This window comes from Pipistrellus kuhlii, unplaced genomic scaffold (assembly GCF_014108245.1).
Source record: "Pipistrellus kuhlii isolate mPipKuh1 unplaced genomic scaffold, mPipKuh1.p scaffold_m20_p_2, whole genome shotgun sequence".
Lineage (NCBI taxonomy): Eukaryota > Metazoa > Chordata > Mammalia > Chiroptera > Vespertilionidae > Pipistrellus > Pipistrellus kuhlii.
The window spans coordinates 136,963,862-136,984,314 of NW_023425515.1; the positions used below are offsets into that span (position 1 = coordinate 136,963,862).

The window sequence follows — 20,453 nt, forward strand, 5'->3', positions numbered from 1 at the left end:
TTAAAGAACCAGAACTTAAAATTTGTGTTCTCTGGTATGGAATTCTTATTATTTCAATGATATTTGGTTGGTTTACATTTCTCTTAAAGTTATTCAGGGGCCTTCTGCGTTGGATCTGAGTACAGAGCTGCCTTTACAAAGCACACTGAAAAGGAGAGTCAGAAAGAAGAAAAAGAAGGGAACAATTACAGCCAATGTTGCTGGAACAAAGTTTGAGATTGGTAGGTCTTCTCAAAATCATGAGATTTTCATACCTGTTGGAAAGTCTAATTTGATGTTGAAAAAAATGTAGAAATTCATAATTATTCTTTTTTATATAATGTATTTTAAATGCCTTTTATAAAATTTTATTTTTAATGAGATATTTATCATGTTAATAATCAAATAGAGCATCAGTGTAAATGAAAACTTCAGTTATTAATGGAGTAATTTTGATTAAACTCAATGTTAAAATAAAGCATAAAATGATAAGAACATTAAACAAATTAAAATGTTAAATAGAAAATGAACAGTTTAAAATTTGAGATTTTTACCAAAACGAGAAGCTGTCATGTAGTAAAAACATTTTTCTCATTTTAAAATAAATCTTTTAATGATGCTGTTGCTTTTTATTAATAATGAAATTCTAGTCTTTATGTCTAAATACAATCTATAGTGTAGGTAGCAGACAAGAATTAATTCCTGAAATTAAGATACTTTTGCCCAGCACTGTAAAATTCATTTGAATAACAAGCACTCAAATAACATTTCTCTTTTCTTAGTTATTTTGCATTAAAAGAGTTGAGGAAAATCATATGAACCTCAAGGATATTAATTTTTTGTACCCTTTATTAATATTTGAGAATCTCATTTTCATTTACATTAATTCATCAAAGCTCAGCAGCAATCAGTGAAGTATTTCAGTGGGACTGAGTTCCCCCAACACTCTGTGCCAACAGGTGTTCCTTGGAGGGAACCATGCTGAGCATATTGGTGTGAGAGGACGAGATGTGACAGGGTCAGGGTTTATTGCAGCGTGTGTTTTTTTTTTTTCTGAAGGAAAAAACAAGAGCACAGTGGCCTTTGTAAAAGTGACTGATGGCCCGACTGGTGTGATTCAGTGGTTGAGCGTTGACCTCTGAAGCAGGACTTCGAGGTTCGATTCCGGGGTCAGGGCACATGCCCGAGTTGTGGGCTCGATCCCCATGGGGTGTGGAGGAGGAGGCAGCCGATTGATATTCTCTCTCATTGATGTTCCTCTCTCTCTATCTCCCTCTCTCTTCCTCTCTGAAATCAATAAAAAATATTTTTAAAAATTGATAGCTGGGTGGTGTTAACTCATCCTCTCACTTTGAAGTTCCCCGTAGGGTTCATAAGGAACCTTGATTTAAAGGAGAGTGTTTAAATGAAGTTCCCTCTCACTTTCCCAGGAAGTGCTCAGAGGGCTGACGGGGTATTAATGTTCTCTGTACTGATTCTGGCTACATTTCTCTCATCAAGGTCTTCCCAGTTATTTCTGAGAGGCTCACACAATGCGCCTCATGTCCTCATGTCCTCAGGAGCTGCCGGCCTGACCTCATTGTCTTCTGCCTGTGAGCCAGTTAAAGGGGTCTCCCAGGCTGTGTCACTATTGCCCGGTCCCTCCCTATGACCTGTAGGGGGCACAGCAGCTCCTGAGCCCCCAGGATGCCACAGCTGCCTGGTGGGCTGTGGCAGATGAGAGAGGAACAGCTCTTCCCCTGACTCTTTCTTACATTCACCTGCCCTTCAGAGAGGCTGTCATGCCAAACAGCATCTTCAGCTCACAATGCCCTCCTCGACCTCATCCACTGCCAGTCACTGTCCTCTTTTATGCCTGTGTTCTAGGCACTGTTGCATAAAAAGTTCTTTCTTTTTCCTCAGCTGCAAAACAAACAAGAGTCCCCAGGATTTGAGACCAACAAAAGTTTGCTCATCAGTATCATACTTGAGCCAAATAAATTCAGACAATTGATTGCTTTGTACCATTTCTCCTCATAGTGGATATCAGTAAAACTTTTAAAAATAAGTATTTTGCTTACCTCTATTATAGGCAAGAAGGAACTTGAAATTTATTGGAAGAAAAATGTCGATATGTTAATTATAATATCTAAATTAGAGAAGAGTCTTTAAATAGTTTGTACTAAAAAACAAGCTTTTCTCTGAGCACATTTTTTTTTCTCCTGGTAAAATTAGAGGGTTTGCAGATAGGAGAGAGCCAGTTTCTGAATCTGTGCAGTGAATTCTTCTTCCCTTCCCTTCCCTTCCCTTCCCTTCCCTTCCCTTCCCTTCCCTTCCCTTCCCTCCCCTCCCCTCCCCTCCCCTCCCCTCCCCTCCCCTCCCTCCCCTCCCCTTCCTTCCCTTCCCTTCCCTTCCTTTTTCTTTCCTTTCTTCTCTCTCTCTCTCTCTCTCTCTCTCTCTCTCTCTCTCTCTCTCTCCTCTCCTCTCTCTCTCTCTCTCTCTCTCTCTCTCTCTCTCTCTCTCTCTCTCTCTCTCTCTCTTTAATTTTGCATCCTGAGTCAACATGCTGACTTGGTTTTAATTGCTAAAAATAATTGGAACTAGGGAGGTGGAAAGTGTAGCTTAGGTCTAATGATCTAATGACCAGGGGCTATTTTTCCCTTTTCCCTTTTGTACCCAGCCCAAGGTCATGAAAAAGCCAGGAAAGTACATTTTGCTGATAGAGGTGTTGTCTCAGCTGTGCATATGCTCTCCTTGTGCTGTGAATAATCACTGCGCTCTTTCACAGTGTCCCTGTTAAATCTCTGAGGACTTTGGGTGCAACCTAAAAACAGTTCTCAGTTACCGCTGAGTATAATCTGGCCCTGGATGAATTGTTATAACTCAAAATAAGGTTATGCTCTAACTAATGGATATTTTGCCAACAAAATACTTTGAGCTAAAATGTGTACATATCAAAATATGTTTCCCCATTGGATATATTTCAGAAGGATTTTAAGTTTGGTTTCACTTAACCTTTGACTTGCAGTTCGTTTAGTAATAATAGATGAAATGGGATTTATGAAAGCTTCAGACGAGGATGAAACGAGTAACCTGATATGGTGTGACGCCGCGGTCCAGCAGGAGAAGATCGCAGAGCTGCAAAACTACCAGGTGGGGAGGGAGCCGTGGCCTCTCATTGGCCACTAGGAAAGCTACACACACTCCCTCATACTTTTCTTTAGATGAGGTTCTTGCTATGTTGACACTCTCACCTGAATAGCCTGTTTTGTTGCTGTGCAGTACTGACTTTGCATGGAGTCTGCATCCTTTCAGATATACTAACTTTTAACCTCTTTGCACCTTTAAGTAAGAATTGATAGAAGAAAACCTTTACTAAACTGGTGTTTTGCATTATGCTTAAAGAGGAGTCATGTGGAATAGGATGCCTAGAGAGACCACGGCCTGGCAATTCCATGTCCATTATATATCTGGCTTCATTCTTTAATTTTTTAGGATGCATTAAAAACATATTAAAAAAAGTCAAATGCATGGAATTTTGGACAATTCACATTTCATGCAGTTCTTCCATTAGAGGGTAAAAGAAAATAAGTCCATGTTCACTAGTTTTTCTGCAATGCTCATCTGTATGAATATTGTACATTTAGAATGTAAAAGATAATTTAGATAATTACCAGTTATTCAACACCAAAAATTGTAACTTTAATGTCATTATAAACACCCTTTTTGACTTCTTTAAAATTGTGCAATTTACATAATCAATTACTATAGATTCTTTAATTAATTATAGGACATTTAACTTAAATATTTTCAGTTTATTAAAACACAAAAAGTAAAAGATGGTGGTAACTGTATAATAGTATAAATGACTCTATTCATTAAATCAATGAGGATATTAATATTTACCTTTTTATTTTCCAGAGGATCAACCATTTTCCAGGAATGGGGGAGATCTGTAGGAAAGATTTCTTAGCAAGAAATATGACCAAGTAATCTTCATTTTCTTATAATAGAATAAATCTGTTATAAATTTACATTTTGAATATTAGAGTGCTATCTTTTACAAAGTTACATTCATTTGAAGTGATATTTTGATGGAAGAGAGACAATTTTAGATCTAGGAGGGTCTGAAAAGTTCTTGGGTTCTATTCCTGCACTTTGCTGAGGAGGTAACTGAGGGTCAGAGAAATATCTTGTACAAAGTCAACACAGAGTTGGTATCAGAGCTAGAGCAGAAACTTGGGTTTTAGAATCTCAGTGTTCTTTTTACTTTTTATTCAATATGTTCTTATTTATTTTCATTTAAACCTTGCAGGATCTAATCTGTTGCATTATTGTGTGTGTGCATCTGTATTCATATGCTGGTTAGTGAGCATCTAACATGTGCCAGGCACTGTAGTAGATGTGTGTGGGCACACACATACACATAGACCACATTTATACAGGGTGGGGCAAACATAAGTTTACAGTTGTAAGTTTGTGAAACACTGTTCATTCTTGCATTGTTATTTATTGTATTTTTCCATATGAACAATTGTAAACCTCAATTGTAAACCTACTTTTGCCCCACACTGTACATGCCCCCCCAGGAATATACATGCACGTACATTTATTTCCGAGGCCACTGTTTAGAGTAGGGGTGTCGATCTCAGAGAAGGGGCCAAAATCTAAAATCCAGCCTAAATCGCGGGCCGAATGGTTTACTGAACAGTCATAAACTGTCATTGTGATGGAAACGCAGCGGAGTGCAGTGATGACAGCGCGGTGCGGGCCACATTGCAAGGCCTGGCGGGACGGATTTGGCCCGCGGGCCTTGTGTTTGACACATGTGGTTTAGAGGAACAATCTACTTTTATGGGAAAAACAGTTCACAGGTACTCAAGTAGAATTATAGAATTTTTATGCAGTTTATAACTCTACTGAATAGATTATTTTAGTTTAAGAAACTTGACTGATAAATTGAGAAAATTTTTAAGAGAAATCTTTCACAGAGAAATGTTAGTAAGATTGTGTGTACAATTAATGAAATATCTGTATGTATCCAAGTGGAAGTTTAAACATCCATCCACTCAACATATATTTTTGAATGCTTATTTTTCCCCCTAGAGACCGCAAGCTGTGAGGTAAACTAGATAAATAAGGCCTTGTCCCTCCCTAGAACTCACATTTTAGTAAGGAGGAAGGCTGACACATACAGTACAGTTTTATGGTGCCGCATTAGAGGTAGAGTCAAAGGTTGGTGGTGACCACGATAGTGGGAGAGATTATTTTTGAGCGAAGAGGGAAGGCTTTCTGGAAGAATGAAATTGATATGGATATTGAAAAGTGTATAGGAATTAAAAATGTTTATCTTGAATATTCCAAGGATAGATGTGAAAGAATGTTATTCATAAATACTACATGGTTAATTTAAAAGTATTATATTGTTCTAATTAAAGTTTTAACTTGATCTGATTTTATATTATTATTAAAAATATAATAAATAGTCTGGCTGCTGTTGCTCAGTGGTTGAGCATCGACTCATGAACCATCAGGTCATGGTTCGATTCCCAGTGAGGGCCCATGCCCAGATTGTGAGCTTGACCTCCAGTGGGAGTGTATGTGTGTGCAGGAGGCAGTTGATCAGTGATTCTCTCTCGTTGATGTTTCTATCTCGTTCCTTTCCTTTCTCTGAAATCAATAAATAATGTACCAAGATAATTTAACTTGTTTGGCTTAATCTGGGCTTGACACATAGAGTTGGTAATTATATCCTTTGTCATAATAGAAACATAACTTTCTTACAGGGTTCTCTTGAAAGAACACTTGAAATATGGTTACTGTATGAACTTCCAGTTGTGGCGGTCAACTACAATAGATTGTAGATTTAGGTCCTACCTCTCTGCATACTACATTCTATGGTTTCATTTTAGTTTCTCCTAATTTTATTTGGGGATAATACCTGCTACATTATTTTCTCACCTATTAAAAGACTTGGTATACATTTATTAAAAAGACACTTTTTAAATAATCAGATTTTAATATATTTTAAAATATTTCTCTTAATTTATTTTTATTAAGAATCAATGTATACAAACTAGTTAACATTTGGGATTCATCAAAAATAAACATTTAGCCCTGTGTGATGTTTCACAATGGTTAGAGCATCAGCCTATGCACAGAAGGGTTGTGGGTTCGATTCCCAGACAAGGGCATGTATGTGGGTTGCAAGTTCAATCCAAGGCCCTGTTGGGGTGCATGCAGGAGGCAACCAATCAATGTGTTTCTCTCATATCAATGTTTCTCTCTCCCTACCTCCCTTCTTCTCTTCCTCCCACCTTCTCTAAAAAAATCAATGGAAAGAATATCCTTAGGTGAGAATTAAAAACAACAAAAAAGTAAATATTTGATACTGAGTATTATCTTTAAGGTATGTATCAAATAGGCAGCCTGATTTATAGCAAATACAAAAATACTAGGACATGCATTGTAGCCATAAAATCACATGTATAAACATGTATAGTTCACATAAACAAAACCTGTACTGACTAAAGGTTTTACATAGTTTTCTTATAAAAGAATTAAACTCCAAAAACACCAGAGTAATAGGCAATAAAAACTGCTTGCTATAGGTGACCCAGAGAACTCAAAATCATTTTTAAAGAAGCAATATAAGTGGCACCTGGCCATGAGCTATTTCCTGAGGAATAGTTAGTGACTTTTCCCATGTTATCCTGTTTTATATGCCTTTATTACCTCTATTACATTGCATATAATTAATATCCTATATGTAAATTTCTTAAAAAAAGCCATATTTATATCCTCAGTGCCTGGCACATAGTATGTACTCAAATATATGTTTGATTTACTAATAAGTAAATTAGTACATAGGACAGAGAACTGTGTCTATTTTTTTTTTTAAATTGATGTATCACAGTGTATAGAAGAGTGCCTAGCACTTAATAGATGCTTAATAGACATCTGCTGAATGAATCAATAAATAAATAGAAGGTTTTAAATCCTTGTAGTAAATGTCAGGATCACTGGAAGAAAATTTAGAAAAGTTTGAATAGATATTACTTTTTATACTATCTCTAACAGAATGATCAAGTGCCGGCCTCTGGATTATACCTTTATTCCTCGAACATGGATCTTCCCTGCTGAATATACTCAATTCCAGAACTACATGAAAGAATTGAAGAAAAAAAGAAAGCAGAAAACTTTTATAGTAAAGCCAGCTAATGGTGCAATGGGTCATGGGTAGGTATTTTTCACCTGTGAATTATATATATATCTATATATGTATATATAAAAGCCAAGTGATCAGAATGACTGGAAAGACCAGTTACTATGATGTGCACTGTGGCCAGCCAATCTCCTGCAGGCCCTCTGGTGGTCCCTCCCTGCATCTTGCCTTACCCCTGATCTTGCCTCCCTATCCCAATTGGGGACAGGGCCGGCTAGCCAACCTCTGGTCCCCTCCCCCCAGTTGACCAGACCCCACCCAGGCACAAATTCGTGCACTGGTCCTCTAGAGCAGTGTTTCCCAACCTTCTCTCATGATGAGAATCACCTGGTGGAGTTGTTAAAACACAGATTCCTGAATCCCAACTAAGAAGTGCTAAACTAGAATTTTTGGGAACATATAGGTAAAATTGTATACTTAACTAGTGCTCTAAGACAGATTTTATATACAGACACTAAGTTAGGTATGCAATTTTACCTATATGTTCTCAAAAATTCTAGTTTAGCACTTCTTAGTTGGGATTCAGGAATCTGTGTTTTAACAACTCCACCAGGTGATTCTCATCATGAGAGGTTGGGAAACACTGCTCTAGAGTGTGTGTGTGTGTGTGTGTGTGTGTGTGTGTGTGTGTGTGTGTAGTTGGAGGGTGGGAGAATAAATGTGACTATTCACTCATGGTTGAGTACTAATATGAAAAACAGGATAAAATAGGATTCTGATCATTGCTGTTTTTTAAACAAAATTTGCATTTATAATAATTTTATATAATCTTGGATACCACAGAGCTAAATTTACTTGGAGAGAAAAATGGGAAGGGAGTTACTCTTACATGTGTCTTCTTTGCTTTACAAATACATTTTTTTTTATTAAATTTATTGGGGTGACACCGATTAACAAAATTATACAGATCTTAGGTGCAAAATTCAACAACTTATTATCTGTACACTGTATTGTGTGTTCATCACTTCAGGCCAAGTCTCTGCCCATCACATTTATCCTCCCTATACCCTTTTCCATCTTCCCCAGCTCCCCTCTCCCATTCAGTCACCTCACTGTTGTCCATGTCCATGAGTTTTTTCTCTTTTATGTTCACTCCCTCCACCCTTTCAGCCTCCCAAAACCCCCTTCCCAGCTGACGGCCTGCTTTCTAGCTACGAGTCGGTCTCTGTTTTGCTCGTTTTTATGTATCCATGGTGATTGGATTGAGAATAAGTAGAATATATTAAGCTAAAGTACCAAATAGTAGACATGCTAGCTGAGAAAAGATTATATAATTTATATTTCTTTCCTTTTACTTTCTTATGTTAGTTTTCTTCAATGTACTTTTAAAAAAATGTAACTTAGTCTTTAATAAAAACTCATGAGTCATTTTGATCTTTTGTTTTAAATACTTTGGGGAAAAAAAGATTTTGGGAAATGTAGCTGTTCAACAAATTTCCCTTTAATTTTCAATAATAATTTAATCAGACATTTTTTTTAACTATGGTTTACTAGTTTAAAAAATAAACATGTAATATTAGTGGGAATTTTATGTTAATTGTTTAATGTAAAGTTGGTGCTGTATGTTAGTCTCAAAGTAAAAATTTTGGGGGTTTAATTGAAGTTCACATTTTTCTCAATTTTCTTATTAAAAATTATCCATATATATATATTTATTTATTTATACTCAGAGGTAAAACATTATACAGAAGTATTAATCTGATTTGACGACAGTATGAAAAATAGCTGAAAAAGCACACTGTGCTACTGGGTTTATCTCATGTAATGCAGCGAGTAGGTAAAGGACACCTCTGCCATCTGTGGAATATATCCATTTCCTTGCTGATCTTTTGTTTGATTGAGCTCTCCATTGTTGAAAGTGGGCTGTTGAAGACTCCAGTTCTTATTGTTGAACTACCTACATCTACTTTGAATTCTGTCAGTTTTTGCTTCATATATTTTAGAGCACTGTTGGTGGATACCTATATGTTTACTAGAGGCCTGGTGCATGAAATTTGTGCATGGGGAGGTTCCCCCCTCAGCCCTGCCTGCACCCTCTCCAATCCAGGACCGCTGGCTCCTAACTGCTCACCTACTTACCTGTCTGGTCGCCCCTAACTGCCCCCCACAGCAGCCTGGTCACCCCTTACTGCCCCCCTCCAGGCTTGGTTGCCCCCAATTGCCCCCCTGCCAGCCTTTGCCTGCCTGCCTGATTGCTCCTAATTGCCCCCTGCTGCCGGCCTGGTCACCACCAACTGCCCTCTCCCTGCTGGCCTGGTTACCCCTAACTGATCCCTTGCCGGCCTGGTTGCCCCACACAGTCTGCTGTTCAGTCATTTGTCCATCCATCACTAACCCTCCTGCCGGCTGGTTGCCCCTGCAGCCTGCTTGTTTAGTCATTTGGATGTTCCTCACTAAATCCCCTGCTGGCCTGGTAGTAGGCAGCCATATTGTGAGGGTGTGAGGGTCAATTTGCATATTATCTTTTTATTATATAGGATTTTCTAGTGTACCAATCTAATTTTCTTGTCATTTATTTAACTATATATATTTTTATTTTTTTTAGTGGTCACTCTGGGATTACAATTAATATCTCAATTTATAGCAGTCTTGTTTGGTTTAACATCATTTTACTTCCAAAAATTAAAAAACAACAACAAAACACAAAAAATCCTGATCCTTTATAGCTTTGCTCCCACTTATTGTCACAAAATACAACCTGTTCATTGTGTGTCCAATAACATAGATTTTACTAGTAATTACTGTTTTATGCAGTTATGTTTTAAATAATATAGGAACATTGAGGAGTTACAAACCTAAACTATACTATTACCCTATTTCCCCAAAAATAAGACAGTGTCTTATATTAATTTTTTTCTCCCAAAGTTGCGCTAGGTCTTATTTTCAGGGGATGTCTTATCTTTCCATGCGCTAGGTCTTATTTTCGGAGGGTGTCTTATTTTCGCGGAAACATGGGTAGTGACTTTTATATTTACCATGAATTGCCTTTAGTGGTGAACTTTATTTTTGTGTGTGTATTTGACTTACTATCTAGTGTCATTTTGTTTTGCCTGAAGGATTCTCTTTAGCATTTCTTGTAGGCCAGAGATGTACTAGCAAGAAACTCCCTCAGCTTTTGTTTATCTGGGAGCATATTTTGAATAGTTTTGCCAGCTATAGAATTCTTGGTTAAACATTCTTTTTTCTTTTTCTGTCAGCTCTTTGAATATGTCATTCCACTGTCTTTTGACCTCCATTGTTTCTGATGAGAAATCAACTCTTTATGTTATTGAGGATTTCTTGGACATGAAGAGTAGCTTCAACCTTGCTGCTTTCAAGACTCTCTGCCTTGGCTTTTGACAGTTTGATTATGTGTCTTAGTGTGGATCTCTTTGAGTTTGTCCTACTTAGAGTTCATTGATCTTCTTGGAATTAAATGTTCTCCATAATTACCTCCCTAAGTAGCTGCCTCAGCCTGGGGAGAGTTTCCAGTTAGGCAAGATAAAAGTAAGCCCTTTGAGGTCCTCCAGAGAGCCACTACACAGGTTAAAAAAAAGGCAACCATCAGAATTTGATCTATTCTGCTCCCTCTAGAATCAGAACCATTACTGGAAACATGCCTGTTGTTCAAGCCCCCCTGGTGAGCTGGGGGTAGAGAGTTGGTGCCAGATAAGTTAAAATGCCACAAAGCTGTTTTACTTAGATTCAGCTGAGAATTTTTTATTTTAATTTTATTTTAACTTATTTTTTGATTAAGTGATCCTCGGTTGTTACAAGCTTTTGGTTAGTTTCCAGAATTCCAGAAAAGTTGATTCTGACAACTTTCTTATTTCTATTGTTTTGCAATTCACTGCTTTTGTGAAGGCATAGACTTTGGAGTTACCCATTCCTCTGTATTCTTCTTGAGTATTAGCTATAATTTTATAAACATGTAGACTCCATATCAAATTGTTCTTTTGATTCTTTTTCTAAACTTAGGATTTCTTTGATAAGAAATGGTGACAAACTTCCATCTCAGGATCATTTGATTGTTCAAGAATACATTGACAAGCCTTTCCTAATGGAAGGCTACAAGTTTGATTTACGAATTTACATTCTGGTAACATCATGTGATCCACTGAAAGTATTTCTCTACCACGATGGACTTGTGCGAATGGGAACGGAGAAGTATATTCCACCTAATGAGTCCAATTTGGTAAGTGATACCAAACAGAATCTATGATTTGATTCATAGATTCAACGTGTACTTTTAAAAGAACCCATTATATCTAAAGGTTATATGAATGAAAGTTACTTGTCTTAGGTTCTTATAGTCTAGAACAGGGGTAGGGAACCTTTTTTCTGCCAAGGGCCAATTGGATATTTATAACATCATTCATAGGACATGCAAAATTATCAGCTTAAAAATTAGCCTGCTATATTTAGTCAAGCATTTAATTAACTTACCCCTAATGCCTTGGCAGGGCCAGACCAAATGATTTCACAAGACTTATGCGACCCATGGGCTGGACATTCCCCTGATCTAGAATAACTATTTTCAACTGAAGTGCCACAGAAAATTTTAAAACATTCAATACCTGACTAACTAGTCAGAGGCATTAACTTCTTTGCCCTTGATTATCAAATGAAAAAATGACAATAGGCAGCACAACAATAGCTTGTTCAGTTGTGAATAAATCAAAATTATATACTTTTTTGTCAGATTGGCAAGAAATGATATTTTTGTTGTGCTGCAGAAATTTAGTAATTAGTTTATATGTGCCATGAGATGAGAACGGTTGAAATTGCTGGTCTAGAATGATTGCATGTACAAACAAGATTACTTCCAATCTGTAGACAGCTTTGGGAAAAATCAAATATAAAACGGTATCCACTCCAGGAAGACTAACCCTGCAAGCACAGGCTTAGATTTCTAAGCACATGTGTGTATGCAGTAGCCCTGGATAGAAATGATTTTTCTATAACTATAAATAAAAAAATAAGATGCCCCTAGGAAGTGTAGATAAAATGTTTATGTAGGTGAGTACAAAATGGCTAGCTTGTATTTAGTTCCTCAAGGAGGGTGCTGTACTTGAACAGTGTTTATACTGTTATATAAGAGTTACAGTTTAAACATATAGAATGTGGGAGAAAGTACGTGAAACAGAGGAAGCAAAAGATATCAGAAAGTAGAGTTACTTATTTTTGCTGGAATAAAGAGAAGATTGTAAATTTACACTGAGTAAATGTGAAATAGAGACATAAATGGTCTGTTTCAGTGTGATTTTCAAGTCTATTAAACTGAAATGTAATATATTTTTTCATAAAGTAATAAACTATAACTGATAGTTTATATAAAACAAACTTTTATTTCTTGTATTTGTTGATTTATTAACTAAAAGTAAAAGTTTAGTTAACTTCCAATCATTTTTTTAGAATTGTTTTAGAATTGTTTCCCCTTTTGTCAAAGGCCTGGTTATTGTTTTCTTCCACTATTATGCACATAATTAACTCTGTTAAGAATGGTCATATTTTGCCCTTGCTATGGTTCAATCCCTGGTCATTACACATACAAGAATCAAACAATGAATGCATAAATAAGGGGAACAAAAAATATCTCTCTCTCTCTCTCTCTCTCTCTCTCTCTCTCTCTCTCTCTCTCTCTGTCTCTCTCTCTCTGTCTCTCTCTCTCTTTCTTCTCTCTCCTCTCTCTTTTCTCTCTCTCTCCTCTTCCTTCTCCTCCTCCCTTTATCCCCCCCTCCCTCTCCTTTCCTCTCTCTCTAAAAAAAGAAAAAAATTAGTGAAAAAAAATGGTTATATTTTCAAAATTCAATAATAAGGGCTGATCATAAATGTTAGTATGTTTAATGAATCAAAAAAATTTGTAAACCTGGCAGAGGAAGAAAAGGGGATCTGGTAGTAGGGGCTCCTTAAATATTGTATAGTAAATGAAAAAAATAAATTCTTAATTAGTGGTGGGCACATATAATTCAAATGAGGAGTTCTGCATATTTGCTTCAAAGATTTTACTAATAAGATTGTAGACCTAAGTAACAGCAGTGAAAAATGTGACATGGATATACTTAGTTATTAACAAGCCAAAATACTAATCATGTTCATGAAGCATATATTCATTGTGATGCAACAGTGCTACTTGAAGTCACCTGTGGGAGATGGATCATGAGAGTAGGATTTATAGACTCAAATGTTCATGGGAGATCAGTAAGGAGCCATTCTTTTTCAGGTTTATTTGAGAAAAACACTGTCAGCCAACATAAGGATCTAAAGAGACAAAGACAAAACAGTTCCAATATGGAGCACCGTAAATGTGCTGTTGATCATTCAGACACTACAGCACTGCGTGGGGAACAGCATTGTCTGCTAAAAGCACTCACTCTGCCTTGTTAAAGAGTTACAGTGGCCTCCCTATCAGGATGGGGGCAGAGGCTGTGTTTGCTAGTCTTGTCTCTTGGTTGATGCTACTTACTTGAGCTTTCATTTTTAAATTTTTCTTTGTTAAGACAGAAAGAGCATTTTTCTTGCTTGGCAATGCATAATTTCATATTTTCATTTAATTACTCTGTAGATTCTTGTTATTTTAATGCTCTCTGTGGCAGACATAGATTACAAAATCATGTTAAGGGAAATGTGCCATTCCATTTAATTTGGAAATTATCAAAGTAATCATGAAATTGTCAATCTGTATATTTTAAACTTTAAAATTATCTTTCATCTTTGGATACTTTTATTTTTGTGAAATCTCACGGTTCTAGAGTCTCATAGGTGATACCTTTGGTTCTTACTTGTTACAGACCCAGTTATACATGCACCTGACAAACTACTCTGTGAACAAACACAATGAGCGTTTTGAAAGGGATGAGACAGAAAACAAGGGCAGCAAACGCTCCATCAAATGGTTTACAGAATTCCTGCAAGCAAATCAACATGATGTTGCCAAGTTTTGGAGTGACATTTCAGTAAGAGTATACTATTCCACAATTATGACTGTCTTTCCTCAGATTAAATTAAAGGATCGCCAAGCATTTTAAATAAAGAACAGATTGTATTAGATTGGGCAGATAAGGTATGTTTTCATGAAGGAAGTAGAATTTGGGATGGACCTGGATAGATAAGTAGTATTTTCACTGCTAGGGATGGGAGAGGGAATTCTAGGTGGAGGTGAAAACATAAGTAAAAGCGTGGAGAGGTGTGAGAGTACTGGTAAGTGGTGCAGGTTGGTACATTTGGTATTTGTGGGAGAGGCATGAAGGGTTATGGCTGAAAAGATAATGTAGAAGCTAAATTTCAGGTCTGATAATCAAGGCTTAACGTCCAGTTTTTAAGGGAGGAGAATAATAAGGTCAAGCACTATGAACTAAAAGGTAAATCTGAAAAAGGGTGTGGGATGGATTGTTAGAGTGAAGACCAAGAGTAGGTAAAAGAGCCCTTGGGAGTACGTTTAGTGAAAAGAACGGCCTAAATTGAACACAATAAAGGGGTGGCAATGAGGTAAATGTTGGGATTAATTGAATGTTCAGAATGGGAGAGAAGTACTCAGAGGGAGAATGAGGTTGGCATTATCTGACATAGAATAGGAAGGAATTTATTTTTGAAAAGATTTAGAACTTAGTTTTGCAGATGAGGGAAAAATAGTTTTACTTATTTATTTCTTTATTCATTCCTTTATCCAGTAAACATTTATTGAACTCATAGTATAAGCCTATCTCTGGCTGATAAATTGAAGGTTTATAAGTTACTCCTCCAGTTCTTGAAAAACTTAAGAGTTTGGCAGGAAAAATCAGCACAAAAATTGTTATTAAAATGCAGTGTAGCAAGCACAACAGCAGAGGCAGCAGTGGATTCTGTGGGAGGCAGAGGAAACCACATACCGTAGCTTTGGGTGGGTGGTGAGAGAGGAGGACTTCTTGGAGGCATTGACTTCCGAACTAAGTTTTTAAAAGTCCGTGAGGCTATGATGATGGATTTTACTTTAGATGTGTTAAACCTAAAATGCTGTCTCCAGGCAGAAAGATCAGAAATGTGTTTGTGGTGCAATTGATATGTAACGCCATGGCAGTGGATGAAATTCCAAAAAGTAAAGGTAATGAGAAAAAAAGATATTAGAAAGTAACTTTGGTGAAACAGACCCTTTATTAATCCTAGCAGAAGTATTAAAATGGTATTCCAAGTTAGAAGACTGTATCTATTGAAAATAATGTGATTAGGGCTATAGAATTTGATTTGTCTTTGGGGACAAATAATATATATAATAAAAGCCTAAGCGACTGTTATGGTGGAATGACCAGAACAAAAAAATGTTCTAATGATAGATTTATTACCAGTGTGGATCAGAAGAATCAGACTTGAGAAGTTTATTTTGGGGCAGTAGCTCTTTGATGGAAGATCATACATTATATTAACTGGATGATTTAATGAGTGGGCTATTTGATGATTAGCATAGTGAGACCAAGGAAACTTTATATCCCCTCTGATATTCTTTTTTCTTTACCAAATATTTCATGTCCAAATGGGAATATCTTTGTGAAAAGGTGGCACCTGTTGGGCTGCCTTGGTGAAGTATGTATAGAGAGAATCAATCAGAGAAAAGTGAGTATCATGAGCTTGTAAGTGGTACTTTTCCCTCATGATTAAATTTGGAGAAGGTATAGAAGGCTAATATTATTAGTAGGTTAGGCAATTGACTTTTCTGTGAAAGCCTATAGTATAGCTTTCAGATATGATGTACACATGACCAATGTGAGTCTATTATTTACTTAACACTTAATAAATTATTAACTTTTCCAAGTACATTTCTTACATTTATCTTGTCAGATCGTCTGCATTTATTTAGTTATTTAAAATTTTGTCTTTATTCAGAATTACATGTACTTTATATAGATCTCTTTGTTTAAGGTGTCAACAAAATACTATTTTATAAAAAGAATGTTAGGAGGAGGTGGAAAAGGCAGAATGTAGTAGATTTTTTATCTTTATGTTATAGTTTATAAATTTTATGAATTTAACTTAAGGCTTTTAAAAAATTACCTCTCTTTTGGGGGTAATAAAAGTAACTGCCTGTATCTAAAAACTAGCAATACCTTCTATGAAGCAAAGAAATGTGTTTTTGTGCCACTTAATAATGAGTAGAAAATCAACAGAAAATCAGATTAAAAATGATTGTAATCATTCATAAAACCATCTTTACTGAACGCCGCCTTTTTGTATATTTTGTGTAAAGTCTACAAATCATATTTCAAAGCAATGACACAGGAAAGAATTGGTGAAATTTGATTTGTGCTTGGTTATATCACTCCTGATTTCACATATACCTGCAAGCTTGCCTTTATGTTTCTAAAAATGTGTTTTTGTTTTTTTTTTATATTGAAAAAAGGAGAGATTGGTAAGAAGGTCTATTAATTCTCCCCACTGTCTTGTTCTACCAGACACTTAATAGCCAAGGTTTTAGCTTTTTTTTTTTTTTTTTACCCTCCAGTAGTTTTAGTAATATCTCCAAAGATTTATATGGAGTGCTTTTTGTCTTTTATCTTTAAATTCTTTGGCGTTACCTTTAATTTGTTATTTTGAATACAATTTTCTGAAAACAACCTCATGGTATCTCTGACTCTTACTTCCAGATAGCAGCTGGGTTGAGATTCTGGGTATCAGTGAGATTAATTTCTGTCTTCCATTTTCTTCTCCCATATCATTAAATATTGTGCCCAGCAGGTAGTGGGATTTTGTGTCTGACCTGACGTTATGGACTTCTAGTGGAATAATAGAATAACTGTAACAGTAGTTTTAGTTAAGCTGCTAACACTTAGTTCAGGTTAATGTGCTTTGGTCGCTACACCATGAGTTTCACCTGGAGTCTCACTTTGTCCTTTCGTCAGTCTTCTGCAGCAGGTACAATATTATTGCTATTGCTAGTTTACATTTGGCAACAGTACCTGTGGAGAGCCAGTTCCAAAGACAATATAGTCTAAGCAAAAACCAGCGGGACAGCTTTTCAACAATTCATAGCTTGTTCTCCAACTTCAGTTCAACAACTTTTTGCTCTATTGGCATCAATAACTCAGCCCCATCATATTCTGTGTCCTCACAGCAATGATGACAGCCAGCTCACTCACTGGCAGTATTGCATCACTGCACAAAGAAACCCAGCTCTCCGGGATTCTCTCCTCGCTCTTTCCAGCCGATGTCCAAGTGGATGGCCTGTCATGTCGTTTGTGAAATAGTTTACTCATTTGTTCACAAACGTTTTTGAGCATCTATTAAATGTGAGGTACTATGGTAGGCACTGCAATGGGGCTGTAAACCAGACACACAAGGACCCTGCTCTAACAAAACAAGGGAACCATCGGCTGGTTCTGTGCTGCAAAGTTATGCAGGAAGGGATGTTGGGTGGCAGTTCTGATTCCAGGTCAGAGAAAGCTGCTCTGAATATCAAGGATCTAGACATAGGCATAGGGGGAGAAGAATGTCCCAAGCAGAGGGAACAGTTACTGGGATGATCTCAAAGGAGACAAGTGTGGCGGGAGCTTAGCAGGACCAGGAAGAGTTGGATGGAGGGAAGTCAGGGCAATGGAGGGGCTAGATGCCCCAGGGCTAGTTTGTAAGTCCAGACCTTAGCAGTGGTTCTCAATCTTTCTAATGCCGCGACGCTTTAATACAGTTCCTCATGTGGTGGTGACCCTCAACCATAAAATTATTTTTGTTGCTACTTCATAACTGTAATTTTGCTACTCTTATGAATCATAATGTAAATATCTGTGTTTTCTGATGGTCTTAGGCTCTACAGCAGCTGTTCTCTACCTATGGGTTGTAACCCACAGGTTGAGAACCGCTAGCAGAGTCGCCTTTGACCATCAGAAAACACAGATATTTACATTATGATTCATTAATAGTAGCAAAATTACAGTGATGAAGTAGCAACAAAAATAATTTTATGCTTGGGGGTCACCACCACATGAGGAACTGTATTAAAGGGTCACAGCATTAGAAAGGTTGAGAACCATTGCCACATGTGTAAATGAGGAAGAAATAAGGCATTTTCACCTTTTAAAAATCTGTGCTTGTAGGAATTGGTTGTTAAGACTCTCATTGTGGCAGAGCCTCATGTCCTGCATGCTTACCGGATGTGCAGACCTGGGCAGCCTCCGGGGAGTGAAAGTGTCTGCTTTGAAGTCCTGGGATTTGACATTTTGTTGGACCGAAAGCTAAAGCCGTGGCTTCTGGAGGTAAGGCACTTTTAAGAAGAGATGTTATCTCTGTGTATTAAACCATATGTTTTTAAATGTGTACTTGGCAGTGTTGTCTCATTGAGCAGAAAGAGGCCCGAATGGAGTGTGTGGGAGGAAAGAGAATGAAAATTCATGGAACAGAACAGTTCTAAGAAAGGATCAATATGTGTTTGATATTACTTTTCCCAAATTAGTATTGAACTTGTAGGCCAGAAATTTTGAATATATGTGTGGATCTACTTTTACTGATTTTTTAAATCTACTTCCTCCAATATTTTCTCAGCCTCAGGGCTTCGCCACTTCATGACATGTGGGTGCTGTCTTTCCTCTCTCTGTGTGGGCGCCTGGGCCTCGGGACCACAGCCTCTCTGTCCGCAGTGTGTCTCCCCTTATGCACTCCAAGAGAGATGCTCCAGTGGGTTCATTAATCCTGACCCCCGGGTGGCTTGAATGTTCCTTTCTGGCCATGTCTCGTACCTGGGGTTCCCTCATGTCCAGTCCGTCAGCTGTGTGCCTTTGGGCTTTCTGCAAGTCCCTGCTATGGGCAGAGTTGTCATTCCTTTTATTTATAAAAGGTCACTCAACATCTGGAAAACAGAATACTATAATATACAGGAAAAAATAAAAGTGATCTCTTTTAAAGATTTTTTTATACCTTTTCTTCCAGTCTTAATTTATAATATATTCAGAAGAAACCTTAGGTTGCAGAGTGTATGGTCACAAAGTACCACATGTAGGAAACTTTATCAGGAAAATAGCACGTTTCTAAACACTTAATGCTTACAAGATTAGTTATATTTTTGAGGGATATATTCTGGTAAAATATATCAGCAGCAATTACCTTTCAGTTTAAGTTTGATTATCTCTCTCTTTTTTGTTAATGCTTTAGAAGTTTGCAGTTACATCTTTAATATCAAGGCTTGCAAAAGAAAATTGAATGGGTGATAGATGAGATAAAAACATTCAAAATAGTATTCTTAGGGAAGAATGCTTTTCTAATTTGGGGGCCAGTGGTTTCCTGTGTGTACTGAATGCACTATGAGCAAATAATATGTGTATTTCCAATCACAGTTTTGCTCCTGCTCAGGTCCTAGAAATAAGATGAATATGAGGAAGGTTGCTTATCCTTTAGCTCCCTCCATTGGATATCAAAGCACATGACTGCACCACGTCTAGTGTACCGAGGCCTGACACTGTCCTAGGGTTATTGTTTTGTCAGCTGTATTTTTTTTTATCCCTGCTGCTTGTCTTCTATCCTTATGGGTGGGGAAGAAGGGAAGGCACATGCAGGAGTTACAACTGCAAGGAGAGCAGGGATGAATGACTTTATAGACATTTACAGTTTTTAAAAGCAGTGGCCTGATTGGAACTTAGCTGGGCAAACCAGAATTGATTGAATGGTAGAATTCCGTTTTTGTTTTTTGTTTTTAAGGCTCAAAATATCATTGTTTGCATTAATGTTTCTTCTACTTTATTCTTTCCTTCATTTTCACATCAATAAGAACCATTACAACATTCCACAATAACCAACGGCTAAATGCCATTGTTTGCATTAACATGTTTTCATTTTCTATTCATTTTTTTTCATAATTTCTGGATTAATCAGAACCATTAAAAAACTCCAAAGCAAAACAAAACTAACAGCTGTGGAGAATGAACATTTAATTATATTAAAATAATGAAAAGAACCTTATGTAGATTTTGTTTGTTTGTATTTTCCTCTGTAATGATAGTGGTTCTAATATGTAGTTAAAAACCTTTTGGCACCATCCAGTGGAGCAAAGAAGAAGGTGCTTCTGAGAATGTGATACGGTAACTTTTAGTTCACTGGAATAATTGCCAGTAATGATTTGTAGAGGCAAACTGCAGAAATTTTCAAGCTTAGAAAACATTTTTAGGGAAAAAAATTGAATTTGGGTGGATATGAATACTCATATTTTAAATATCCTTGAATTAATTTCTTTTAAAAATATTTTAAATTGATTTTAAAGAAGAAGGGAGAGGGAGAGAGAGAGATAGAAACATCAATGTTTTCAGCTGCCTCTTGCATGCCCCACCGTGGGCATTGAACC

General features: G+C 36.9%; 1 protein-coding gene across 1 annotated transcript in view; it reads left to right on the plus strand.

The window, feature by feature from the left end:
• TTLL7 (tubulin tyrosine ligase like 7) overlaps positions 1 to 20,453 on the plus strand; it is a 128,529-nt gene that overhangs the window by 45,531 nt on the left and 62,545 nt on the right. The window contains exons 3-9 of the mRNA XM_036445638.2: positions 90 to 221; positions 2,987 to 3,111; positions 3,880 to 3,947; positions 7,039 to 7,197; positions 11,141 to 11,357; positions 13,954 to 14,118; positions 18,220 to 18,378. Coding sequence (XP_036301531.1) covers positions 90 to 221; positions 2,987 to 3,111; positions 3,880 to 3,947; positions 7,039 to 7,197; positions 11,141 to 11,357; positions 13,954 to 14,118; positions 18,220 to 18,378 — 1,025 coding nt within the window. The remainder of the gene's footprint in view (positions 1 to 89; positions 222 to 2,986; positions 3,112 to 3,879; positions 3,948 to 7,038; positions 7,198 to 11,140; positions 11,358 to 13,953; positions 14,119 to 18,219; positions 18,379 to 20,453) is intronic.